Genomic DNA, 27,544 nt, shown 5'->3' with positions numbered 1-27,544 from the left:
ACCATGATTGCATGAAAAGAAATAATTTGTAGCTTGACTAAAGTATGTGTCCAATGCAAGTAAAGAATAAACTGAAATTGGTGTTTGATTATCCAATAGCAGTTTGCATAGAACTTTGTATATTAAAAAGAGACTTTCTGTGTTTTATTTATCTGTAACTTTGAACACAATATAGTGTATATACTGTCTGCTTAAGTACATGCCCACTAACTATAGGAGCTTTGCACTTAAAAAAAAAATGAAAACAACCAGAAAATCCAAACCCATGTACCATATATTTTAAAATGAAGTATCGAGAGAAATCGACTTTATTTCTGTATTTATGCAATATAGAATATACATTAAATTACATTGTTGTTGACATGGAGAATTAGTGAAGCTTACTGAAACACATATTTGAAAATTGCTTTCCATTAACTATGCCTTTGCAAATACAGGTATATTTATATAAGAACATGATTATACAGTTTAAAAATATATATATCTGAATACACATGTACATGTATATATTAATGCTGTAGTGCTTATGACCTCTTTGGTGTTGTTTTTAGGAGCACCTGAAGTGTCCTTGACAGGAGTACGAGCTGAAATCAATGTCAAGGTCGTTTCCCTTGGAGGCGGCAAACACAGATGTACATACATACCAGTGGTGCCAGGAGCCTACCTCCTTAACATCACTTGGAATGGACGCCAGCTTCGGGGGTCACCCTACAAGGTCAATGTCATAGGAACTTTTTACCCCCAGAAGGTCAGTGTTTCCGGGGAGGGTCTCCGAGGAGGAATCCTGGGTCGACCCATGGATGTGGCCATTGACACAAGGAGAGCTGGTCCAGGTAGGTGGAAATTTTCTTAGATTAAAAGGAATAAGGTGTCAAGTATCTTCAAATTAAAATACAATTTTAAAAAACAATTTACATGTATAACAGTATTAAAATTTGCTCAAGTATGTTCCTATGTTTTTGTAGGTGAGTTAACAGCATTCTGCATGGGTCCATCCAAAGCCTCCTATTGTGAGCTTAAGGACAACCATGATGGCACCTTTGTCTTAAAGGTTAAAGCTCAGGAGCCTGGGAGACATGTCCTACAGATCAAATATGGAGGAGAACATGTTAATGGTGAGTGTTAAAGGCTCCAGCTATTGCTCCAGTAAAGTCTTAGCAATTTGCTTAAAGTTTCACCGATTTTACACTATTTTCTGCCTAAATGAAAAAATAATATTTTAAAGAGTAAAAATAATTAATAGACATACAAGTATACATAATGTCAAAAAGAGCTTTTCTATTCAAAATGGCAGAATCAGCTTGTATGAATAGCTTATTTAATTATCTAAAACACCAATCAAATGTGGGAGTCCTTTTTCAAAACTTTCTAAATTCTACAAGATATTTTATCAATTTTTTTTTGTTTTCTCCCTTTTCACCTTGGATCTTTTCCTTAGTATTTGACAACCATTAATAAGCCATAAATTTGTCATGTTATTCAAATATGATGACCAATCCCAAGACCTTTAATCATTACATGATATTCCAACACTTCCTCTAAAAAACCAATCAATTCTCTTTCGCAGGAAGTCCCTTCCAGCTGAAAGTTGGCGCTCAGCCTGACGCCAGTAAAGTCCGTGTGACAGGTCCTGGTGTTGAGCATGGTATCTTAGCAACCTACCAGAGTAGATTCATCGTGGAGACCCGTGGGGCTGGGGCAGGTCAGCTAACGGTCAGGATCAGAGGACCCAAAGGTAGGCACCACTGGAACATTCTGAGGAGATTTGTGACACAGCCAAATGTTAATAGATGGTGTACAAGATGTGTCACTGTTAATTTAGGAAGTATTCAGAGATACTTATGACATTAAATAGGAAATATTATATCAGTTAACTTTGAAGATAGAATAGATTTGTAAAGCATTGAAATTCAATATAGGTGTCATTGAAAAACCAGGTAGTAAAGATGAAAGAAATATGAATACATTTGTATTATGTAAGAAGAAATATAAAAGCATATATCTGGCAATGTGGTAGTTTTGTCTATTAACAAGATAATCAACTTCCTTTTTTTTCCACCCCCTCTAAAAAATCAGGTGGATTCCAAGTGGAGATGTACAGGGACAGTCAGCGTGACCGCACCATCCTGTGTCGCTACGACCCGACAGAGACGGGTCTGTACGTGGTCAGCGTCAGATGGTCGGGGGTGGATGTACCAGGATCTCCGTTCCAGATCAACATCGTAGACACACAACAAGAGCTAGAGCAGGTGTTGCATGATGCATCGTTTGCTCAAAGCTCCGTCACCCACAGATCGTTCAGTCAGTGGAGAGAGGATATTTAGACCGAATTGTGTGGAACTTGGAAGGTAGAATAAAATGTGGATCTCGAGGAAGAGAGGATGAAATGAAATAAAATCAAATGTTGACTTTAATAAATTGACCGCAATAACTTTACTTCACGCAGCATAATATTGAGATGTTGAGATTACAAGAGATATTGTATAGATGAATTGGTAGGCAGAGAAAAAATTTATAAGTTTAGTTACTATTAAAATCATGTATGTGATGAATATTATGTAGACGTTTTTTTTAATAAGTGGATTCTTTAAAAAACAGTTGAACTGACTGAATCATACTGATGCAAGCTATTGTAAGTTGTGTATAAGTATACTGGAGAAAAAAAAATCAAAGCCATTATTATGCTTATTCAGCCTTAGTTTGTATTGTTTCCTTTTTTAATAAGGTAGTTGTGAATTTTTCCTTTTCTCATGTAATGTGTTGCGATCACATATCAGTCTCAAGGACTCGCTCCTTGAGAAAAAACACAAGGAAGAGGCATCAACACAGATAAGAATACGTCCTGGTTTCCATACCAACAAAGGTCGTGACCTTTATAACCATTCCTTAGTCTAATAAACATATCATTCTGTCTAGACTTATATTTTTTTCCCTTTATATACATGTATGTATATACATATACATCAGATATTTGTATATTATGATATTGCTATTTACCAAAATATTTTTTCTTGTTATAGCATTAGTTCTTCATACTCAAATAAAGAACTAAGATTTTAAATTATTCTCTCTTTTATTTTTTTAATGGAAGCAATGAACAGGACTTTATTTTCCCAAGAGGGCGTTATTAAATTCTCAAGTTAAAGCCTTCATGTAAGTTTTTGGATAGATAATTTCCCCCAAGTGATTTAGTCACTAGACAATGAACTGCCATCAAATAAAGGACAGGGATGAACAAGACGTGAATTCCCCCCAGTTGGAGGAATATAAAAGAACTTGGATCAGATGTTGTGAAAAATTTTATTTTTGGCTTGTATTCATTATTTATATGAAAAATTTCGCAATGCATGTCAATAACCTGCTTTTCCTCGGTAAACGCAAGAGGGATAGGTTTATAAGTTAAGGCTAAACACCGCTCGTAAATAGGGAATGTCCACCAGGCGCTGACCTCTAAAAAGTTAAAATACTTCGCTGAAGAGTCCCACCTGTGTGGACCTACATATTGCCTCGCTGGTTTATCGGTCGCGATGCAATTATCAATTTTACGCACGTTTTTCAAGCCAGAAAAAAGTCTTAACCATTTTCTGTGCTAAATTGCGAATGTTTTGTATGAATTGGTATAGACTCCATCCTAAACGTGTTTTTGATTAAAGGATAAGTTTGCGTTCTTTTTTATTATTGATTTATTAAAGTGTAGTCTTGAACCATTATGGGTCAAAATTCGTGGTTTTCACAGATGACTTAAAACTTTATTTATACGTTATTTTAACTGTCAAACTATAAAAGCTTTTTATTGTGATATATGTGTCATAGTAGCACAGTATGATAGTCGGAGGATTGTAGACGGTACCTCTCGCACACTTAAATTTTAAACCACGTGGTTTAATTTGACCTTTTCACTTTCGCAGTAAAAATTTTGCCTCGTATTAATAGTCTGTTTCATAGAATCTATAGGTACTTGTAGTGAAATATAAAATCTAGAGGTTTATTGGTTTTAAACTTTATCTTCATCAATTGGTAGATAAAATGTGTTCTAAAAATTAATGTGTGACAATACAAAAAAATTTCTCCCCTGCTGTTGCAATAATTAACATGCTTGGTAGAGACCCTCCTAAGGGTTTATTTTCGATCCGCGCCTGACCTAGTAATAGTATCAATAGTGAAACAGACTACACTATTTTATGCAGAGTGTTCCTCGAAAATGGCTCGATATCCTAAGTTTTTATGCAAAACATGTACAGGCACCCATTATTTTTTTTAAAAACATGATATTGCACACAACAAGTATCAACCATGGTTATGGTTTTATTAAGCAACCCAATGTTCAACCACTCTACACGTGGTTGAACACGAACGATAACTCTGTTCTGAATATCGTTTAATTTAAATAACTGCTAGATGGTGGATAAACATATATCTTAAAAGATTTTCACGTTGTTTTAACATAAATCAGAATAGGAAATGATATGAAAAACGACCAATACTTACGCTTACGTATTTTGAGAATATTATCCGAACACTTACATGTATACTTCCGCTCGAAATTTCACAGGAACTAGACAAATCTTGGTGAATTCTCGTGAACTTCATTCGAGCACCTCTGGGTTTATTATATACTTAGTAAGGATAAAGAAAACATTCCAAACACATTCGCAGGGGTGACTCTGCTGACAGGGTGTTCGAATCGTAGTGGACGTATTCTTTTATATTTCTGCGCTTTTGCTTCCTTTTAGGTAAAACTTTTTTTTCAAATCTTTTATGCAAAAGAATATATTTGGGAAATTATATAAAACCCTTTACATAACTGCAAAAAATGCAAATTGTTCTTGTCCAGTCCAAATAATGTAAAAAAAACCCCCCAAAAACAATTGCACTACCACAATCGGAGGTTGTTGTTTGAGATGACGTAATGTTAAGAAAATAAACGTAGAAAAGGAGAAACATATAAAGTAAGAATGTTTGTTAATGGTCAGGTAATGCAATTCCATATAATACATATAGTACTGATGCACACCTTCACGGTTTCTTTATATATAAGAGATGTTCACAAGTCGTTTAAATATCCTAGTGTGAGGTATTCCTCGGGCATTGTACGTCCTTCACCATTTATGCTCAATGTTCTCCATGTGATTTTGTGGATAGATAATTTCCCCTAAAGTGGTTTAGTCAATAGACGATTAAATGCCATGAAATAAATTTGGGGCAAAGAATGTTCTGAAAGACAATTTTCCTTTTAAAAAAGCAATACTTTAGTATAGGTATTCATGTGCTTGTTGGAACAGATTCGTCGATCCTATCTATGTGTTCATTGGTTCCACAGAAGACAGTCATATGAAAAAAAAGAATGAAATTTTCAGAAAAATAGCCCGATTGTTCTAGAAAGTATGAAAATAATTTATTGGCAAATTCACAAGGTTAATAATGCAAGTTTAACTTGAAAAACTGTACAATGAATAATCAAATCACACATACATGCACACGAATTGAACATTACATTTATACATTGAAAATTTTGTTGTCATCAAAAGAAAATGCACTGTAAAATGGTATAATTTTGATGGGAGATCATAGAGTCTTAATGTGATAATAAATATAATGACTGTTCACACAGTGAAATTGATAAAAAAAAAAAACCTGAAATTTTCCCAATCTACATTTGCCATTTAAGCAGAATAAAAAAACCACATCAAAATCGTGAAATAATCGGTCTTTTGACATACTGTATAATAAATAAATTAATAGAATACTCTTTTCACACTGTAAGTTTGGGAAATCGGCAAATTTTGCAATAATGTCAAAATGTAAGCAATAAAATATCAAAACTCATAAAACTGTATTGCACACAACATACACTGTATTGTTCAAGAAGAGGAATTACTAGTACATAATATCATAATGCTATCGAACATTTCTGTATTTCTTTACTAGACTAGATTTAACCCAATTGCAAGGGAATTTGCATAGTTAATAAATTGATATACTAAAGTTACGAGAAATAAAATTTGACACCTCCATATCATAAAAGTTTAGTAACAACAGTGTTTATCCTTTTTGCATATTTATGCAACAAAACAACAAGCTTTGGAAAAAACCACAGCTAAATATAAATGCTGCTTTAAGACAAACCACACTTGCTTAGATTACTTGAGTAAATAAAATAAATGTTTGAAGTATATTCTCGGTTAATAGCCTTCGGGCAAGTCCTAGTTAGCTGCAAAAAGGATCGTATTTCAATCGGAAATTTAGGGATTCTCCAATAGTGTCATAGTTTTCCGAACGTGATTCACAACTTATACATCCCAAACACGCTGGACTGAGGACTGTTGTGAATAAACCTGCCCATTGAGCCCACAGCAACATGGATCGAATCTCTGGCCTTCAACTCCACCAAAATCGGCCCCACTTGACTGGTAATATAACTGTGTTTCCTTAGCATGAACTTATTCATCTGAATCAGCTGATTGCCATTTTTGTACAACACGTGCATATCTGGCTTTGAGTGGTCTAGATTACTGTTCCCTGTGTAGGAATCGAATTGTATGTAGCTGTAGACTGCATACACCCCGTCACTAGGAACGGTCAGTTTGCCGTAATGAGTGGAGTCCTCATACACCACGCCCCCTTTTATATAGGAGGTGCCTCTACCCACCATCCAATGCAACCCTTAACACAAGTTTATGAAATGATTAATTAACTCCATAGCAGTAGTCTATGAATTTGTAAACCATATTATTTGCACATTAAACTTGAACCAAAATATAAAAAAAAAAATAAAGTATTAAAAAATTGTAAGAAATATTGCTTTATAGTTGCAGCAAATATTCATCTATCGTTTTCTTTCGATTAACTGCCTTCATTTTAAAACCTTCAACTGGACGTGTAATTATATATTGGCCTACCCCCACATTCAAAATATTGATAAAAAAGAAACGTTTATCATTTTCCCGCACTAACCTGAAATACATCGTGTTAGATTTAGGTTTATGTATAGAAGTGCTCCAACTGCTTCCCCGCCATTATCTTCAAATTAAGGGGAAAAGTGTATTATCATAATCGAAACAGGCTAAAATAAATGATAAATAATGACAATAATAACTCTCTCTCTCTCTCTCTCTCTCTCTCTCTCTCTCTCTCTCTCTCTCTCATTACCTTTGTTGGATTGACATTCCTCAAGCAGATGCCCTTTGTTCGGTACCTAAAGTGAAATTATAAAGCCATTTTAGCTAAAACAGCACACTCAGATTAACATTTCTTGTTATATGCATCTCTAAATCAGCTGAATCTGAAAGAAATATCTTCAAATTATACACAAGGGTCGTATAGTGTTCACGATTTCCAAGCCTATCAAACCGGTTTAACGCTAGATGACTTAACTATTCCACCTATCTCAATTTCTACAAACTAAATCTTTGCCAATAAAGAAAATCAAAAACAGACCTCTAAGTTGACATCTTGACTTATCCGTTTACAACACACAAAGGAGGAATTCCCCGTGGCGAGCCTCATTGTGTCAGCATCATCAGCTTTTATCATGGGTTTGCACGGAGAGCAGGAATAGAACAAGTCTTCGGGGAGAGAGGTCATCGGTGTCGGCCCTCGAGGGTCATCCCCGTGGTCTCGGTGGTCCCCGACAATCTGAAGAACCACCCAGCAAAACACCACACCCAAAAAGAACACATTTACGGCAAACGAGACGTATTGAGCTCGAGATCCTCGTTTACGCGGTTGTTCCGTTTTCAAATTTTCCGAGTTTTCTGAAATCATTCTGTCTAAAGTTTGGTCTTCGGCAACTGTCATTTTTGTTGGTATCAGTATTTGTGATATAATAAGTGTATAAGTAGGTCTCCCTTCCTATATAAGGTTATCAATAGGTATGCAAATACCCACGCACATATTTCCTTTTCCCCTTTTGACAGTGGAAAAACCGAATGAATTATATCCTCTACACAATGTACAGTTTTCCGCGATTGATATTTCTTTTAAAGGGGAAATTTTTCTTTCGGAACAACTTCTGTTTATTTAAACATTGAGCGTATTGATTTTATTTTTAAAAGGAACCCCTATACACTTATTGATGTAATATGATCACCCAGGGTATATAAAAACCTGAACCATTCACGGCAATGTGTGAAGATTAATTCAAAATTTACTTTGCAGAATAAGAAGAGAGACTATTTCATAGTTAACCTCTACAAAGGAAGGAAGGTTAAATTTGTCGAGGAATGCTTAATAATCGGCAAAGACTGATGAATGACACTTGTGCCAGTTACGACAAATTTCTGGCAACCTTATTACTTCCATTTAGCAACTTTGTCCTTTGCTATTTAATTCCCTCTAGCCTTTTTGTAAAAGTTATGCTTTGTCTGTGTCATGTGACATGTTGGAAGTTTTGTATTTACTGCCTACCGGTAAATTCAAAATTTACATGACACATAGAAATGTCCATGTTCTTTAAATCGCCAAAACTATAAATGAAAAATAATATGAACTTGTTAAATGGGTCTCTGGATGGAGTATCATCAATGCAATGTGTTGTGAAGCCCTAAACATAAAACAGCTTTTAAAGCTATGGTTTTGTCATGTTTTAGATTTCGAATTTTTATTGGTGGCAGTAAAAAACTAAATTTACAACCTGACAGTTTCTTTATCACAAATTGTTTAAGGTCATACGACACGTTCCTCAATTTCATATAACTTTTTCCAGGAATTTTTTTGATGGTTTACTACTATTTTGACAAGCTTTCTTGCAAAAAATTAGGATACCTTACCAGACATTTCTGCAAAATACTAAAGATTGCAATTTCCTATATAATTTTGTTGAAAATACTCTTGAATTGCTGATATAAAAATAAATAAATACATAAATACAGCATAACGAAATTCACTATATTGGGCCGGGTTTTGAACTCACAGCATCTAGAACCTACGCTCCTGTCAGAGAGCGGCCACGGCTTTAACCACTTGGCCATCTAGGCATTTATCTATATACAAGTAAATTTTAATCATTTTAAAAATCATTTTAAAAATAATAATTTTTATAGAACTCTTTATTACGAGGAGATAAAAAAAAATGCTCAAGGATCGTGTCGTCTGACCTTAAATTTGGTAATGTAAAAATTAAGGAGCGTTGTAGGTTGGAGTACTTATACACATAATCTGAAATGGGATGGTATGGAACTCACAATGATAATAACCATTTTTAACAACAATGAGCATATATACCCATAACTAATACATGTATAATATCTAGATTTATCATTTATCATTCATTTATTCATCATTTATTTATGAGAAATACTTGACTTTGAGATTGATGAAAGTTGAGTTAGTGGATGACATTATTCGATGCCGGTGTCATATTTACGTTGTTTACTGAATTTCATCTTATCAATAACGTGTGCCTAATTTGATAAAATTCTATCTTACGTACCCATAAACGAACATTTATCTATAACTTCGGAGATTGTGATCATTTACTATGGTATCTGATGATAAAGAGTCAAGGTTTTACGAATTCAGAAAAACCTTTTTTCTACTTCACCCCCTCACACACACACACACACTTAGAAACACAACATAACGATACTGTTCTATAAAATCTCAGTAAAAATATTCTTATAATAATAAGTAACGGTACTTTCATGTATTTTGGACAAAAGAAAGAAAACCCACTTGTTTTATAGTACACAATCTCAGTGAAATTGATTTAATGGTAAGCAATGGTACATTTTGGATGAAAAGCTGTGAAGAATCAAATTACATTGAGATATGTTTGATAAAACTAATACATTCAAGATATTAAAATCGTCCTCAATCTACCCTCTGCTTAAAGATGAAATTCCCCACTAAAAGTTGATATATAATAATGCATTTTGATTTATCAGATTTTAAGTACAAACAATTGTAAATTAACATGATCAAGCTACAACATTCCTGTAGGCATTGTTTTCTATGCATTAATGATTGTTGGCTACTTAGTAAACGTCCTCCTACATAAATCGAATGGAGGCAAGAGTGAAAAATTAAACCCTCCCATGTATACATATACTAACACCTCTACACACATGGACAATAAAGTTACAACAGATGATGGAGCAGATAATGATATTAAACAGAGATAATTCAAGGCGAGAGAAGCATTTATGAATGGAAATCAAGTTAAATCACATGCAGGACAAAACTAAATTTTTTTTTTTACAAAAGCTGCATTCTATACCTATCCTTTTGTATGGACCAGAGAGCAGGTGCCTAAACAAGCCGTCGACATTTCATACAAAGTCTCTAGGAAGGATCCTAAGCCTATGAATATATTTGCCAAAGACCATCCCAAATCAGGATCTTTTCAACAGGTGCCAGCAAGAGGACATGACAACAAAAATCGCCAGGAGACGCGTTGAAATTGGCTTGGTCATCTACTTAAGGACACTCGGACAACATTACCAGAAAAAAAGGTTTTAGCTCTCTTCGGGACACCAGAAGGAACACGGAGAACGAGAAGTCTTATGGTCACTTGGGGGCGGACCATGGCTGGCAGAACAAAAGACAAACTGGGGCAAATTTTTAGAAGCTAGCAAGTGATAGACGAGGATGGAGAACCTTCGCTACTGCTTTATACACCAAAGAGTCACCGGCAGTAAGTAGTAAACTACTATATTGTGAATTTTCTCACAGAGGGGAAAATCGGCAATTTTCCTTGGGATGGGAAAAGCTACACTACTGCTAGTATAAGGCCCCGTTTATACCATAAACGACATATTATTCTGCGAGATGACGTTTACCGGGTGGTTTACCAATAGGAAAGCGCAAACTGGAATTAAATTGCAAACAAGGAATTGTTAATTATACCGGACGTTATTTATCCTTTAATACCATTTCAGTCAAGTTAAGGAAGGAGTCTTCTCTGGTTTTTAACTTGTCAAAAGTAAATTTTATTGAATGTTCATTCAATTACGATGACAGGAAGTGAAAATATCATATTTTCTTTCATTTTACTACTAGTATTATACAACTTGGCCTAGAAAATAGAAATCAAAGTTCAGAATCTAACAAGGGCTATATTTTTGGAGGAACATTGGCGCAGGAAAATATCATATGTTTTAGCAATTCAAAATTACTGTAGATTCATGAGTCATAGGCTTTTAAAACTAACATGAACTAATGAAATGATACTCGGGTCTAAGAATATGTTTTTAAATCATGATTTGCCTATCAAATTACATTTTAATTTGCTTTTTGAAGTAAATCGGATTTTTCTCTTATAAAATGGTCAATGTATTCCCTTATATGTCAATTTATCCTTTTATGGGAAGTCTTCAAAATATCTAAATATCAGAAATATTTTAATATTGAAAGCATAGAAAAATAATTAAAATATCTTCAAAATTTAAGAAAATTGGAGGAAATGCAGGCTAAGGAATATCTATCAATTTAGTTTAAATGTATATTTCAATTAAGAAGTATAAGCTGATAGGTATTCTAATATTATCGCATTACATTGAAGAATAGAAACTTCATATCTTGTCTATATAACTGTAGATAACTACATTCATTTTTATTATCCTAAACATTGATAAAAAAGCTAGTGACCTTGATCTGAAAACACGATGGTCAACTTTGATTAGACTGATACGATCATTCTGTTAAATGATCTGTTTGACTATGTAAAAATTTCGTTAACTTCTTTATCTGAGAAGTATGTCTGATAATGAGAAGGCTCTTTCCTTAAAACTTTAGTTTCTTGTGGCCAGATCGTAAGAAATAACAATATGTTTCTGTTTCTGCGTAGGTAATATTCTCAACTTCAAGTTTGGTTTCACACTGCTTTTCCTAGTTTTGTTCTCGTGATTTATAACTTATATAGCCCGACAACGCTGGACTGAGGATTGTTGTGGATAAACCCGCCCATTGAACCCACAGCAACATGGATCGAATCTCTGGCCTTCAACTCCACCAAAATCGGTCCCACTTGACTGGTGATGTAAATGTGTTTCCTTAGCATGAACTTGTTCATTTGAACCAGCTGGTCACCATTTTTGTACAACACGTGCATTTCTGGCTTTGGACGGTCTAGTTTACTATTACTTGTGTAGGAATCGAACTGTATGTAGCTGTAGACTGCATACACCCCGTCACTAGGAACGGTCAGTTTGCCATAATGAGTAGAGTCCTCATACACTACTCCCCCTTTCATATAGGAGGTGCCTCCACTCAGCATCCAATGCAGACCTTAGCAAAAGTTAATATACCTTTTCAATCAACTGGATAAGGTTAATTTAACATATAATTCAGCATTTACATATCCATATTATTTGTGATAAAGCACTTGAAATCATGAAATATATGTTGATCAAAAGATAAACATCGGATTTCATCTAGAAAGTAGAAAATGTCTCAATGTCCACTTACCTGAAGTGCATTGTGATTGTGTAAGGTTGATGTACAAAAGTGCTCCAACTGTGCCCTCATCAGTGCCTTAAAGATGAATAGAAAAAGTTATAATTGGTTAACTAAATGAATTATAATAGTTTACAAACTCTCTCTCTCTCTCTCTCTCTCTCTCTCTCTCAATTTTTATTTCTGCATACCCCTTTTGGCCTGACATTCCTCAAGCAACTGCCCCGTGTTAGGTTCCTAAAGTAGAAAAAAACAACAGACATTGAAAGACAGGGAGGTTACAACAAGGGTAGATTGATTGTCGGGATGTTGGGGTGGGTCCTCATCCCCCCCCCCCCCCCCACACACACAAACAACGATATGTGCCTGAATTCATATCAACGCTTTAATTACTTTACTTCAAAAGAACAAACAAAATAGAACAGTAATCTATGCCGACTTTTTCAGTATCATTTATTTCCAATAGTTAGTGCCAAATTTATCTAATGTAAGCATTCACAACGGTTAAGCAAATCGTAATTTATTGACCATCAAATTCCGTTTTGCATTTGCTATATGATGCGTTATCTACGTTCAAATACTTTTTTTTACACCAATGATTAAATGAAGTGCAAACCTCTAACTTGACATCTTGACTTATTCGTTTACAGCATACAAAGGAGGAATTCCCTGTGGCGAGCCTCATTGTGTCAGCATCATCAGCCCTCATCATGGGTTTGCACGGAGAACAGGAGTAGAACGAGTCCTCGGGGAGAGAGGGCGCTGGTGTCGGTCCTGGGGGGTCATCTCTGTTGTCTCGTTGGTCCCCGACAATCTGAAGAACCACCCAGCAAAACACCACACCCAAAAAGAACACGTTTACGGCAAACGAAATGATAACGGAGCGTCGTATTCGTTTTCCCTTGATAATTTTCGAACATTTCTCGTTATTTAAGCAATGGGAAGAACTATCGTCCTGTGCCATTGTGCCCTCTGATCTGATCAATGCGACTGAACAAGACCTGAAAATTCTTAAATACGTGTAAGTTGGGGCCACTTAATGCTTATGATTTCCTTAACCAGGAAATAACCATTAGATTGAGAAATACTAGCATTATAGTGGTAACATTCTTTTTTAAGGGGTCAATTAAATTTTGTCCATACCCCCGTTGTTTCCCTCTTCCTAGTCTGTTATGAATTACGACACCAAGATTATCAAATAACTGTTTTTTCTATATATGTTATGATTGCATATTCATTAATTCAACACAATCTTATCACATTTAGAACTCAGTGCAAAAGGCTGATGCTAACAAGGATAATCATCAAAGTCGCCAAATACTCGAACTGAAAATTACGTCCTAATGTATATTTTGGTTAACATCAAAATAATAAATGCATACATAAATTGTATATGGATTGAAAAGTTCGAAAGCAGTAAAGCTTCGAGTCGCAAGGATAAGAATTATACAATAATTATTATGCTTTAGTGTTTGAAGGGACTGCGACACGATTGTAGATGAAAGTTTCATTTTGTATTTTTTATGTATAAAATGGTTTACTTGTGCATTTTGAATGATTGACCATCATTTGATTGCTAAAAGTCAAGTTATAAGAGCGATACAGAGGTAAAAATTTATTGTTATGTAAACAAAGCTCGAGACTTATACTACGTATTTGTTTACAAATAATGTAAAGTATTGACTTACCATTTCGTTGACAAAATGACATGACAAAGAAGGTAAACTGATTCAATGTGTTTATGAATAATATTATCAACAGAAGAAAGCAACATCTAATTGAAAGTTATTCTATTAAAACACATATGACTTGAGCGTTGTTTATGAAATATATCATTTTAAACTCTGCATCTTGCTGATAACTCAATATCTGACTTTCAGATTTTGACAAAGCATTAGAATACCCATATTAATCATTCTAAACTTTAAAAATGGAAAAATGAAATTTAAAAGTTGGAGCTCAAATCGTGTCTAAGTGTCTTGAGGCAATTCAATATTAAACTAAATATTTCGTGATAGACGCTCTCCTGAAAGTGAAGTCAATTCAACATTATCGTATAAAGCAAAAACCGTCTTTTTAAACAAAACATTGCTGAGTAGGTAATAATTAATATAAATATCAAATGTAAAAATTTAAATGCTTCGTATGTTTGACGGTTAAAGCTATTGTACGTACATGGCATTAAAATCAATCACGTGACCTTGTACTTACCACAAATAATAAACACATAGAAACAGGCATGTTTGACTATGATCGAATACACAGAGCCCGCCATGTTGGACTGTGAAGACTCAAGCTCAATAGTTTACTAGTAGGTTTGAATTAAGTATGTTCTTCAGTTGACCTATTATTAATCGTTGTATAGTCTTTGAAATAGTAAAAATACTTTAAAAGATTTGTTCCACCTTGAAAAAAGCATGTTATGGCACAGGTGCTTCGTATCCGCTCTAATCTCTATGACACAAACACACACACACATATCATAGAGAGTAGAGCGGATACGATGCCCCTGTGGTTATGAAATATATTGATATTCAAACGGAGCCTATTATCGTCGACGATATATTCATTTAAATTTTGCTATGATATATGTTTCCCAAAGTTTTATGCATTCATTATTCTACAAGTTAATTTAAATGTTAAATTTCGGGTTTTTGAATCTCGAATATTAAATACTAAATTTTGAATATCAATTTTTTAAGCTTTAGTAAATCATTAAGCAAGTGCATTTAATTAAATAAAAAATTGAGTTGTAAATGAATAGTATATTCTAGATAATATACTAGATAAGCACTTTTAAGACAAAATACTTAGATTAGAACTGATTACCCAAAATTCACCCTTAAAACCTTAAAAGGAGATTGAGCAACTTTTATTTCGTTGGATTAGTTATTTAGTGTGCTATTAGATTTAATATATTTTCCCCCGAAATTAAAAATATTGCACCCCCTTTAATTAAACTTAACGGAATAAATTATCAAGGACTATAATTAGAATATCAAACCCTTTCTTATGTATGTCAATAATAGTCTTCGTAAAGTGAATAAATGTGAACTTCTGTAATTAAGGCGAGATGGAAAGTCTTTCCTGTTTAAATCGTCTAACAGCGGGGGATCTAGCTTCCTTTGTATATTTAAAATAATACGGTATGTTTCAGGAAAATTGAATGTAAATATTTGTGGAATGGTTCTTATCAGTTATAATAACAAGTAGATCTACAGCAAAATTCGTGTCATCATGATGAAATTAAACGTACAATTTTGTTAAACAGCCCCCCTCCCCCCATTAAGAGCTATTTCTTATGAAAACGTTGTAGTATATAAAATTATTTATAGCATTTTTCCCCATAGGTGAGAATTTACTGGTTAGACAGTGGCCTCATATTTTTAGTTCTTCCTTCTTTTTAAACTTCCTTTTTAAATATAGCCTTTTGTTTTAGCCAATCCGGATTTAAGTCATGCTTTTTATACAAAACGGTTACATTTATTTGCATTAGTGCTTATTACGTTTGTAACTGTCTTCAGAAATATTTCCGGTTGTTTAAATATATAAGGCGATATGTTTTATATTGTTGAAGACCCAAACGTTTGTGAGAAACTTTTTTCAAAGGCGCGGAGGACCCTTGATGGGCATTTTATATTTAATTTTACTGGATGTCTTAAATTTAAAGAAAACTTAACTGACTTCTTTATGAATGACGTGCGGTACGCGCATAATTTACGCGCATGTAACAATTCGTTTTGTTACCCGTTCCATGTGTTGCTTACACAGGGGGGGGGGGGGTATTAAAACAGATTATAAACTGAGTCGAAATGAATCAGATTTCAATATTTAACATGAAAGTTAAATAAAATCTAATAAACAGGTTTTTGAAATAACAGTTTGATTTGATAATGGGTGTTGTTTATGATTTAAAAAATGGGTGTATGATTCAAGAACTGCATCTTCCTATTTATTTACGATTAGACTCCATTTCATCCCCTCCAGATTTCAGCTTTATGGTACCTATAGTGATGTCAATGTGTTGTTTAATTAAGACGGCCCCGATGGTCGTAGCCATTCTTTTAATACATTGTATATATTGATATCATTTAGAAGAAGAGTTCTTTACAAAAATATCGGAAAATGCGTAAAATCGGAAGCAAAAATCTATGGATTTTTTTTTTCTAAATATACTGTAGTTTATATAACTAAACAAATCGTATCTTTTTGAAAGTTCTGATGGTTAATTTGTTGAACATCCAGCCTCCTTAAGTTTACTTCATTTGTTTATAACATATTTCAATTTTTTTTACCGTAATGTATAATTCAAAATTCAAAACTTATGATATATAGGTTTATATACTTCTTTATTACTTTTTCTATTTTGTGTTATTATACAAAAGTTTGGGAAATATATGTTTTATATCTTGTTTATTTTTCAGGAAAAAACCACGTACTGCATAGATAGGAATATCACATTGTTCACATCAATTGGTGGTGGATTATTTCCAGTGCCTCGTATCTTTACAAGCTGTCCTGTATTTTTTCGTGGCACCACCTTCTGAACTTCTATTATTTTTTTGTCTTTTAAAAGACATTCATTACCGAGATTTAACTGATAATTTTAACAGAAAACGGGGGCACCAGAAAATTGACACATTATGCAACTTACAACATCCTGGACAATGTACTGGAGACAGTCTGGATAAAAAAGACTACAGTAGACATATGCATGAATTATAATTTAATTAAAAAGTAAAAAATTTAAAATAATGCGGATATATGGATGGAGGAATAGAGCAATCGATTAATCTTTTGCAGTGCTCGTCATACTGGTACAGTGGAACCTCAGTTATCCGGACGTCCATAAACTGAAGCGTCCGGATATCTGGAGTCTCGATAGCTAAAGCCCCACTGTATTCAAATTTCAATAACATGTCGACCCAAGAAGCCGAGTCTTCTCCTCCGTCAGGCCTGTCACTGATGGATGAACCCCAGGTCATTACAGAAATAGACACATATTATGGTCTTCTGATTGGCATAACCTGTCTGAATGACACAGAAGTATGGACGCGTGGTAATGGCAAAATTATGAGACTCTACAACCTGCATGGGAAACAAGTGAAGTCAATCGAAACCAAGTCAGGAAACGATCCAGGAGACATAACAGTGACGAGGAATGGAGATCTGGTTTATGCTGATAACAAAGATAGAACTGTGAACATAGTAAAGAATAAAACGATAGAGATGGTCATCAAACTACGAAAGTGGAAACCTGACCGTGTCTGTAGTACCTCCTGTGGTGACCTTCTAGTTTTCATGGTCAGCGATGATGATAAACAAGCAAAAGTTGTGCGTTACTCTGGCTCCACAGAGAAACAAACAATTCAGTACAGTGACAAAAGACAACCTCTCCTCCCCTCTGGTGACACCAATATCAAACACATCTGTGAGAACAGGAACCAAGATGTCTGTGTGTCTGATTACGACGCCGGCGCAGTAGTGGTGTTCGATCAGGCTGGGGAATTTAGGTTTAGGTACACTGGTCCACCTCCTATCACCAAGGAATCTGCATGTAGTGATCCCTACAAGAGAACATTTCTTCCAGCAGGCATCACCACAGACAGCCAGAGTCGGATTCTGATCGTTAACTACCACGACCAGTTTATCCATATCATAGATACAGACGGACGGTTCCTCCGCTACATTGATAACTGTAAGTTCTGCGCTCCATGGGGTTTATGTGTGGACTCTAAAGACAACCTTTTTGTGGCTGAAAGGGGCACACGTAAATTGAAGAAAATCAGGTATTGTATGTAAACAAGTACTGTATAAGCTAAAAATTATATGTGCAAATTGTAACTAAGTAATAATTAGATTTTGTTTTTTAATATTTAGTTACCAGTAAAGAAATATATTATACGCAAAAATTGCAATCAGTCAGGGTGGATTTGTTTAGTTATACAACATGTCTTTGTTTGTATATTTTTTTCATTTGCTTAAACTTGTACATGTATTTATATATTAAATGTAACCAAAGAGGTAAATTGTTTTGGTTTTTTTTTATCAAAGTGTGTTAAATATAATGCTTAGGTGAGCTGAGGATGTTTTAATCTTTGTTTCTATTTTGGAACTTACCTTTGATGCAATATTTATTTTGAAATTGCTCTAGCAGTTTAACTAACACCGAAGTGTTGCTTAATTTATGCCTTTTTTTAATAAACGGCAAAAGGTCTATAACTATAATCATATACTGGATTACGTGTATAAAAACATCGAAGTTTCATATGCTCAGAACAATCACCTGGGTGAGAATTGCGTGGTTGTACCAAAAGAACATTCATTAACAAATGATAGGGTTATCAGCTAATTCATTCACTAAGAACAGTGCATCATTGATTAAACATTTATTTATTGAGAGTCATCAAAATCAGTTTATAATTTTTACTGTTCATTTTCATTTTTGTACGTTTTGGCGATTATATAAAAGAAGTGGGGGTTAGTGAAAACCAAGTTACTTTTCTTTTACCATATTTTACCATAGCTGTGATGGGACAAAGTTTAAATGTAACGAAATTTTTTACAACCGTTATTAGGCGAGCTTTTTAAATATAAAATTATATGTTACAAAGGTACAATTTGTATTTTAAAGAAAAAAATTATATAAAGATCTGCTTAATAAATATATATCATATTAAATCACTATTGAATTGTGTAACATACAATATCATTAATGAAAATCCCATGGTGAAGCTCTGCCATTCTGTGAAATGAAAGGTCACTCAGATAAGGAAGAACCCCCTTTATATTTTTTGCAGGTTTCTAAATATTAAAAATAAGTCTGTAGCTGCGCAGTTCGAGAGCTGTTTCAAGTGATTAAAAAGGCATTGTCCTGTACTTGTGCATAATATGCATTAAAAACAACATGTAGAATCTATCTCATATTTATTGCTTTTGTATCTTTTGGCAAAATTTTTCGCCAGATTCGGGCAGAAACAAGCCAGTTCAAAAGTATTTACATTCTTATTCTTAAATGTACAAGATGGCCGTACATCCCTCTTACAAAACTTATATATTATTCTTTCTCAGCACGTTCACTCAAGTAAAAGTAATGTTCAATCAATTAAAATCAATTGAAAGAGTTTTAGCAGACCAGTGGGTCTCTTAACCGTCTGGTCATAATAGTTATATCGCATTCTTTATTTTCAATATATGACTCCGAACTCCCATTGTGGCCCAATAAACGCTTCAAAAACATTACAAGTATTTGAACAAAGAAAAGCATTTTTGTGTTTTAACCGTTATGCTTCTTTGACAAACTACGAAATATGCCTACTTTCATTAGCTTAGTGATTGGAGCGGTTTGAATGTACAAGATATCAGAATGTGTCATCGTTAACAACAAATTGTCTTGATACTGTATGTTTAGTTTGTTAAATATAGTGTATAAATGGAAAATTTAAAAAAAACAAATGGTTATTATACAATACAAATGAAAAATTATACAAAAAAAAATTGAGAAATTTGATCATACAAAAGAAATTATTCCAAACAAATGGACAAGATTAAATATTGCAATGTTTGACATACCATATCTTTTGAAAATGGAGTTTAAATAGTTGAGATAGTAGATTTTAATTTTCATATCCATGAGGTATAAATGAATTGTCACCCCTCTCTTGATGTTTATATTCAAATTGAGAGTGGGTTTATTGTATTCGCAAAATATCAAATCTTACCTTCAAAACCTCGATTTTTAAGGTCTTCAGTTTCCAGCGGAAGACCTTATAGTTTTCGTACTGTTTCTTCTTATTTTTTTTCTCCAAATTTTGTTCACGCGATTTCTTGAAAACCGTTTGACCGATATCAATCATTTTTTCACAGATTATTGGGTGTGATCTAAACTTCATACATTTTTTTTCATTTTTTGTGTCGTCACTTCTGGTACCGATTTTTCGGACATTTTGTAATTTTTTACGACCTATTTTGTGCAGAGCTGATCTCAGAAACTATCAGAGATATGACTATGAAATTTTCAGGATAGGTAGTCTATAGTTTGAAGTTGTGCACTATTATGTTGTTTTACGTTAGTGGCGCCATTTCTTGGAGCTCGCCTAGGCACGAAAATTGGGTACAAATTTTCATTCAAAATTTTCATACGTTTTGATCTGTATTATTTTATCAGTTGATATTTTGTTAAGATATATATAACAAAAGTGGTAGAGAATCAAAAGTTCTTTCCAACAAAACCAAGAAAAAGGGGCTGGCCCCTTTATTTAGGGGCCAAGACACTCGTAAACTCTATTACGAATAACTTAAAAATGATAAAACTTTTGTAATGCATTATAGAAGCAAAGTTGTTGATCGTCACAATATCTATTAGAAAAAATCATTGCCACGCCCATCTTTTAAGAAATTAGGGATTTTTAGGGGCCAAAGTACTTAAACATTAACGCAATTTATCTAGAGAAGGAGACTATTTTGTTTAGCATTGTAGAAGAGAAAATGTTTACATTGATTATTTTAATCGATTCCATTAATCGAAACACCAATGTATATCCCAATAAAGGATCTAGAGGGCTGGCCCCTAAAATATTCAATCATTTGTATCTCAATAATGAACAACAATTTTAGATGGGTGTAAGAATAAAAAATGTTAGTATTCTTAAGACCTTTTCAAGGAAATCAAGAAAAAGGGGCATATATTGGTTTAGCATTTTAGAAAAGAAAATGCTTACATTGATGATTCTAATCGATTCCATTAATCAAAACACCAATGTATATCCCAATACAGGATCTAGAGGGCTGGCCCCTAAAATATTTAATCATTTGTATCTCAAAAATGAACAACAATTTTAGATGGGTGAAGGAACAAAAAAATGTTCGTATCTTTTAGACCCTTTCAAAGAAATCAAGAAAAAGTGACTGGCCCCTAGAGAGTCATCTATATCTAGAGAAGGAGACATATTTTGTTAAGCATTGTAAAAGAGAAAATATCTGCATTGATGATTCTAATTGACTCCACTAATCAATAGACTAATGTCTGCCCACATTAAGGATCTAGAGGCTGTCCCCTAAAATATTTAATTATTTGTATCTAAAAAATGAACAACAATTCTAGATGGGTGTAAGAACAAAACATATTGGTATTCTTAAGACCTTTTCAAGGAAATCAAGAAAAAGGGGCTGGCCCCTTTATATAGGGGCCAAGACACTCGTAAACTCTCTTACACATAACTTAAAACCGATAAAGTTTTTGTAATGCATTATAGAAGCAAAGTTGTTGATCATAACAATATCAGTTTGCAAAACTCATTGCCACACCCATTTATAACGTTATTAGGGATTAGGGAACTAAAATCTTAAATCTTTACTGTGCTGTATGTAAAGAAGCAAAACACTTTTATAAGCATTGTGAAGGATATTGACAGTCGTATACATTATCTGAAAGCGATGGGGTTGAAGGTGAATTCTATAATTTCATTTATATTTTAATAGTATTGTTAAAAAAAATTGAACGGAAGACTTATTCGTTACTCGTAACTAGTTATATTCATTTTTATAAACGATTTTTAATGATTGGAGAGGGGATTCAACAAATTCACCATGCAAAATATTGACAAACGTTTTATAATTTTCACATCTTATTTAAAAGTGGCTATAATTATCATGACTTCGAAATATTGAACCCCCACTTGTTTACGTATCTTATTTGAGATGTTTTTTGTATCCTATCTTTTTTATTTTCACAATCTATATCAACGTGTATAATAAAATATTTATTTTGACTTCAAATAAATCGGTTGATCAGTGTGTTTTCATTACAGTTTTCCAAGAGCAATACATGATATCATTTTTTTTGTTCAAAATATGGTATCGAAATACACACTGTACATTTTAATATATATGCCATTTAACCTCATTTACGTGTATCAAGTTTTCCTTTAATCAGATCCTTGATTGCTTGATGATCAACATACTATACATTAGATCCACCATAAAATTTTAGATATTTCCTTTATTTTTATACAAAGTTCTTCACCCCAAGGATATTAATATAGTCTTAATATGACCACAGCCATTAAACCCTCTTAAATTAGCTGAAAGGTAATAACCATTAGTCACTATTCTCACTTGTAGGAAACACTCTGTTTAAAACATAGGAAAATGCTCCAGCGTAAAAGTTAAAAGTTGAGTTTTTTTTTGACCAAATACGCGAAGAATAGTCCATGGCTAGACAAATGATATTTGAAATTTAAGATGGATCTGATAAATAATCAGTTGAACAACTTGCTTCCTTTACATCTTAATCAGCGGCCAACGAAATGTGTTGGCATCACAAATAAATTTTAATCATATTAGCGGGTTAATAATGTCTTGCTTTACAAGGGTAATGCACAGTCTCAAAAAATAGAATGATGCATATAGTGATAATACTGCTTCTTTTTTCTGATTTCTGTAAAGTAAAAATTTCCGAAATTCTCTATTTAAGTTATCACAGATCTAGATGAGAATTCAACGGGTTTCTGAGAAGATAAATTCAAATTCAAGAATGCCAATGATTTCTATTTGTGTACAATTCAGAACTATACTAAAGCATTTTATTGTATGACTGCACAAAGTCTTAGATATTGAGATACGAAATTGCATCCGGCTTAATAATGCATTTTTGATTCTATATTTACCTAAAATATGTCTCCACTTTAAAGTGGGACTACCAAGTGTGTGAGAAGATAACAGACGAAATTGCTTCGTTCCATAGAGCTACATATATGTCAAAAAATCACAAATACCTAAATTGATAATGAATTTTTTGTGTTTTTAAATTTAGGGTATACTTATACGTAGGTTGTCATGTTGGGTAAGGTATTAATTTGGAAGTGAAGTGCTGTGAAGCCTGAAGGCCCTCAAAGTGGCTCACTACGCCGTAAAATAGTCTCCCAAATCAACAGAAAATTACTTATTTATAAAAGGTAGCTTGATGCATAAGAGTATGTAAGGGAAAGAGGCAAACAAATAAGCAATTTTGCGTTAAACAAGAAAAATTTCCAAAACAATGATTCATTAAATAAATCATAAGCTCTAGGTGGTTTCGATACTATAACCAGTGATGATAATATTCAACTAAAATGGATTGATACAAACAATTTAAATGAACAATGAAATCGCCATCTTGTGGCGTTGTGTCTTAAAAAGTAGAAACCTAGATGTGATGAGTACCTTAGGATTAGCTGATTTGAGTTTGTGTTGCTTTTTAAAGGAGTTTAAGGCTGGAAAGTTTGAAACATAGAAGAGATTGGAATCGAGAAATCGTGCAAAAATCTTGCAGCTCCTTGCATAAGTATTTTATGACCTAATTGATCACAAAATGTCACGTGAAATTTGAGTCTACTCAGAGATACGATGTACTAATTGAGTTACATGACAATACAATTGTATTAACATAATCGTTTTAGGGAAATAAATAAATCAGTCAGACTACATTTCATTTTTATATTTAAAAAATCACATTTTGTTCACCCAATACTAGTATTGTATAAATTTGTCGTTTAACAGTATGTATATATTGATAAAACAAGTGAGAACAAATATATAAAATGTATCAACTATAAGTACTTTTTGAAACCTATAAACTTTTGTTTATTGTCTCAAAGGTTGGAGGTAAAATTCGATTTGTCAAAAATTGACTTAAATGGAATGTCCTTTTAGTAGAGCGAGACGTTTGTCCATGGATTTCATTTTGAGACAACATAAACATCAACAAAATTACCATGAAAACCAAATGCGATTAAAATTCTTGAGAGTACGTTAAATTTATTTCTGCATGTTTACCTTTAAAGTCAATCTCTTGAAGCGACATTCCAAGTGGTTTTTATGATAAAACCATTAAAATTTTTCATAAATGGCGATGTCATATATTTTTAAAGAAATTTTTTTTACATTGCAGCCTATTCCTGAAACATTTTAATGACATCCGGTTTGAAAAAAGTCTTCCCGGTGCTAGTCCTTTATTCGTATAACTTTTTTTCAAATTGAATACCGTTTTTCTGATTTTATTTAGGGGGGGGGGGGGGCTGAAAAGAGAGCTTAATGCTAGTCGACGAGTAAAAACATATTCTCTTCTGAAAAGCCACCAGTGCGTAAAAAAGATTCTTTATTCGTTTTCATTTTTGACTCATTTTAGATCAGGTTAAATTGAAGTCATTGGATTGATAGATGTCTATAGAAATACGTTGTATCATTACCTTTAAAATTTTTTTATTTCCACTTCAAAATCCAGTTTGGCATTCCTATTATTTTGCTGCTGCAAATTATTTAACAAGATTTTATTAAGTATCATAACATTTTATAATACAACATTTGACACGTGCCGTTTATATTTGGACACTTATTTTTATAACGGGGGAGGGGGCGGGGGTACCCATATTAACTATTAATAATTTTTTCTCATTGAGATGTTTTGTAAAAATAAAATATTGCTTAAACGATCTTAAAAATTAATGAAATACTTTTATAGCATCCATTATATACAATGTATACATTCGGACCAAGCAGTTTTAAGAATTACAACTACATAGAACTGATTTTAAAGCGTATTCATTAGAAAATTGGTTATATTAATGAACATAAATTTTATTGGTTCATAGTTTAAAAATAAAAACAAATCGTCAGTTAAAACTATCAACTTCTTATTAAACAACACCTGTCAATCAATATTAATCAAACTGCTCAAGTACCTCATTATTTCAATTAGGAATTGTATTATACCCCCGATATTATGATTCACAACTTAAACAACCCAAACACGCTGGATTGAGGACTGTTGTGGATAAACCTGCCCATTGAACCAACAGCAACATGGATCGAATCTCTGGCCTTCAACTCCACCAAAATTGGCCCCACATGACTGGTAATGAAGCTGTGTTGTCTTATCATGAACTTGTTCAATTGAATCAGTTGAAAGTCATTTTTGTACAACACGTGTATTTCCTGCTTTGGACGGTCTAATGTACTATTCACGTGTACAGTGTAGGAATCGAACTGTATGTAGCTGTAGACTGCATACACCCCGTCACTGGGAACGGTGAGTCGACCGTACTGATAGAGTTCTTCATACCACACTCCTCCTTTCATATAGGTGTTGCTACTGCCCAACATCCAATGCAGCCCTAATTAAAATGGATTTTGTTTTCATCTAAAGTTATATTATACATGCATCAAAACAATGTAGCATTTTTACAAAGAAAAGTTTATTGTACATTGTGCCATTTTATTTACATGTTCACAAATCACAAACCTATGTGACCATTGTAATTCTCTACCCTTCCATTTACTAATAAGATTGGGTTCTCAACAAATTAACCATCAGATCTTTCCTAAATTGTCTTTACGATCCATTTAATAATAAACCGTCATTAAGTTAAGAGATATCCAAATACTTCGGATCTAAATTTGAATATTCTTATATATCTTTATACAGAACTCTTTTTCGCCGGAGATTAAAATAGTCTAAAAATGGTCACGACCATCTAGACTTCTGAAACAATAACTGTTGAAATTTTGAAAGATAATGCTATATACATACCTGAAGTACGAAATGTTCGGTTATGGTTAATGTATAACAGTGCTCCAACGGTGCCCTCTTTACTGGCTAAATGTTAAATGAAATGCATTACTTTATCATTCAAGACTATTTCAAAGTTTTTCTTTCAATTAAACAGAATCTTAAATAATTTCATTATTTTATAATGCTTTTTTTCACATGTCAATATATTGTTTACATACTTTTGTTGGATTGGCACTTCTCACTTATTCGACTTGTGATTGGAATCTGAAGTGAAACAATTTACTAATAAAGTAAGCACAAACACTTTTATACAGAACTGTAACGTTCAACATGAAGATAATGTAATAAGTAAGCATTTCATATGAAAAGCTAAGCTTTTTCAAACCTGAATCGAGACAAAAAAAAAAACAAAAACAAAAAAAACCCCACAAAACCCCCACTATTAACACCCCCCCCCCAATAAAACATGGCTTCCTTTGTATAAATATATTTGTATATTTGTACTATTTTTTGTAATGAGAAAGTATTCGAATTGTTTACTATAGAATCAATTTTTTACAAAAAACACAGTGATCTTAATTTATCTTTTGTCTGGATCTTTTTTTCCCCTCAGTCGGCGAGAAATGCTTTGATGATGAGAAAAAAATCAAGAATTTATGAATCAAGAATATATGTGATTTTGTAGACGAATTATCGTAAAATGACACATATTTATCCGACTTAGTTATTTTGGCAAGGCAAGGTAATTACTTGCAGATTTTATTTAGAAATAAAGTATATGATTGACAGAAAAGAAAAAAGGTACTCTATTAAATTTCAAACAATAGATGTTAAGAATTGTTATATACTGTGAGGTTAAATATTTGTTACGAAAAGATGTACACGTATCTTCGAATTCAATTTGTGTGATGACTGCATTAAACTTTTTGTGATAAAAGGTACCCTTTTGGTTGTTAGACATTCAATCGACTTCCTTATTTACTTACTGAATATTTCTACTCTTACCGTATGTATATATTAATTACCTAACCGATTATTCCTCGCTATCAAAATCATTCACCTCACAGACTTTACTCACCTGTACCTTAACAACAGGACTTATCAGTTTACAGCACAACATGGAGGAACTTCTCATGAATAACCTCATTGTGTTGGCATCAACAGTCCTGACCAATGGCTCGCACGGTGAACAGGAGAAGAACGAGTCCTCGGGGGGAGGGTGCGCTGATTTCGAAGATTGAAGGTCATCCTTGTAGTCGTCATCCCCCCGGACAAGGTAAAGAACCAAAATACATAACACCAAACCTAAAAAGATCCCATTCACTACAAGCGAAACGTAGTAGAACTTTTTTGGTACACACCCTTCAACAGGTTCATGGTTTTGATTTTCGTTATCACCACTCTGACCATTGCCGTTTTCATCGTTGTTGTCAGGACAATTTAATCTCTCCGTCGATTCGTTATCACATTCGTTGATTTCTTGTGGTATGGCCATATCATTTTCCTCTTACCAAAAGTATGTTATGCCTTATAGCTAAATATGGAAGATTCCTTTTTACAAGTTTAAAGTGAAAGAAATGATATATCTTAACTACGGATAGT

The 27,544-nt window shown here is 33.4% G+C and overlaps 5 protein-coding genes across 11 annotated transcripts in view; 2 read left to right on the top strand and 3 right to left on the bottom strand.

The window, feature by feature from the left end:
- The window catches only part of LOC109619691 (filamin-A), a 40,404-nt gene extending 37,343 nt beyond the window's left edge, over nucleotides 1-3,061 (top strand). For all 5 annotated transcript variants that reach the window (XM_034472083.2, XM_034472085.2, XM_066069964.1 and 2 more), the window contains 4 exons: nucleotides 552-833; nucleotides 966-1,115; nucleotides 1,568-1,735; nucleotides 2,077-3,061. In XM_034472083.2, coding sequence (XP_034327974.2) covers nucleotides 552-833; nucleotides 966-1,115; nucleotides 1,568-1,735; nucleotides 2,077-2,324 — 848 coding nt within the window. In that variant the 3' untranslated portion in view covers nucleotides 2,325-3,061. The remainder of the gene's footprint in view (nucleotides 1-551; nucleotides 834-965; nucleotides 1,116-1,567; nucleotides 1,736-2,076) is intronic.
- Nucleotides 3,062-6,204: 3,143 nt separating this feature from the next.
- LOC105345918 (uncharacterized) lies at nucleotides 6,205-7,932 on the bottom strand. Its single transcript, XM_011454323.4, has 4 exons — nucleotides 7,438-7,932; nucleotides 7,150-7,195; nucleotides 6,955-7,020; nucleotides 6,205-6,663 (listed from the first exon to the last, which is right to left on the bottom strand). Exons 1-4 carry the CDS (start codon nucleotides 7,795-7,797, stop codon nucleotides 6,284-6,286), a joined length of 852 nt encoding a protein of 283 aa, XP_011452625.3. The 5' UTR covers nucleotides 7,798-7,932; the 3' UTR covers nucleotides 6,205-6,283.
- A 3,054-nt stretch (nucleotides 7,933-10,986) lies between these two features.
- Nucleotides 10,987-13,647, bottom strand: LOC109617086 (uncharacterized). The gene is made up of 4 exons (XM_034472089.2): nucleotides 13,010-13,647; nucleotides 12,585-12,630; nucleotides 12,406-12,471; nucleotides 10,987-12,225 (listed from the first exon to the last, which is right to left on the bottom strand). The coding sequence occupies exons 1-4, from the start codon at nucleotides 13,355-13,357 to the stop codon at nucleotides 11,846-11,848; spliced, it is 840 nt and encodes a 279-aa protein (XP_034327980.2). The 5' UTR covers nucleotides 13,358-13,647; the 3' UTR covers nucleotides 10,987-11,845.
- A 983-nt stretch (nucleotides 13,648-14,630) lies between these two features.
- Nucleotides 14,631-18,336, top strand: LOC136270636 (tripartite motif-containing protein 3-like). Of its 3 annotated transcripts, none has more exons than XM_066068932.1 (2): nucleotides 14,631-14,704; nucleotides 16,818-18,336. In XM_066068932.1, the coding sequence occupies exon 2, from the start codon at nucleotides 17,311-17,313 to the stop codon at nucleotides 18,193-18,195; it is 885 nt and encodes a 294-aa protein (XP_065925004.1). In that variant the 5' UTR covers nucleotides 14,631-14,704; nucleotides 16,818-17,310; the 3' UTR covers nucleotides 18,196-18,336. The 3 variants fall into 3 exon arrangements, with proteins under 3 accessions (XP_065925004.1, XP_065925006.1, XP_065925005.1); XM_066068934.1 differs by having other exon boundaries at nucleotides 14,651-14,704; nucleotides 17,197-18,336; XM_066068933.1 differs by having other exon boundaries at nucleotides 14,653-14,719.
- Nucleotides 18,337-25,082: 6,746 nt separating this feature from the next.
- Nucleotides 25,083-27,544, bottom strand: LOC117689843 (uncharacterized). The gene is made up of 4 exons (XM_034472090.2): nucleotides 27,021-27,544; nucleotides 26,161-26,206; nucleotides 25,961-26,026; nucleotides 25,083-25,544 (listed from the first exon to the last, which is right to left on the bottom strand). Exons 1-4 carry the CDS (start codon nucleotides 27,435-27,437, stop codon nucleotides 25,159-25,161), a joined length of 915 nt encoding a protein of 304 aa, XP_034327981.2. The 5' UTR covers nucleotides 27,438-27,544; the 3' UTR covers nucleotides 25,083-25,158.

Source organism: Magallana gigas, chromosome 8, assembly GCF_963853765.1.
Source record: "Magallana gigas chromosome 8, xbMagGiga1.1, whole genome shotgun sequence".
Classification (NCBI taxonomy): Eukaryota; Metazoa; Mollusca; class Bivalvia; order Ostreida; family Ostreidae; genus Magallana; species Magallana gigas.
The sequence above is the reverse complement of the archived record's forward strand: the minus strand, read 5'-3'. Positions and strand labels throughout refer to the sequence as shown.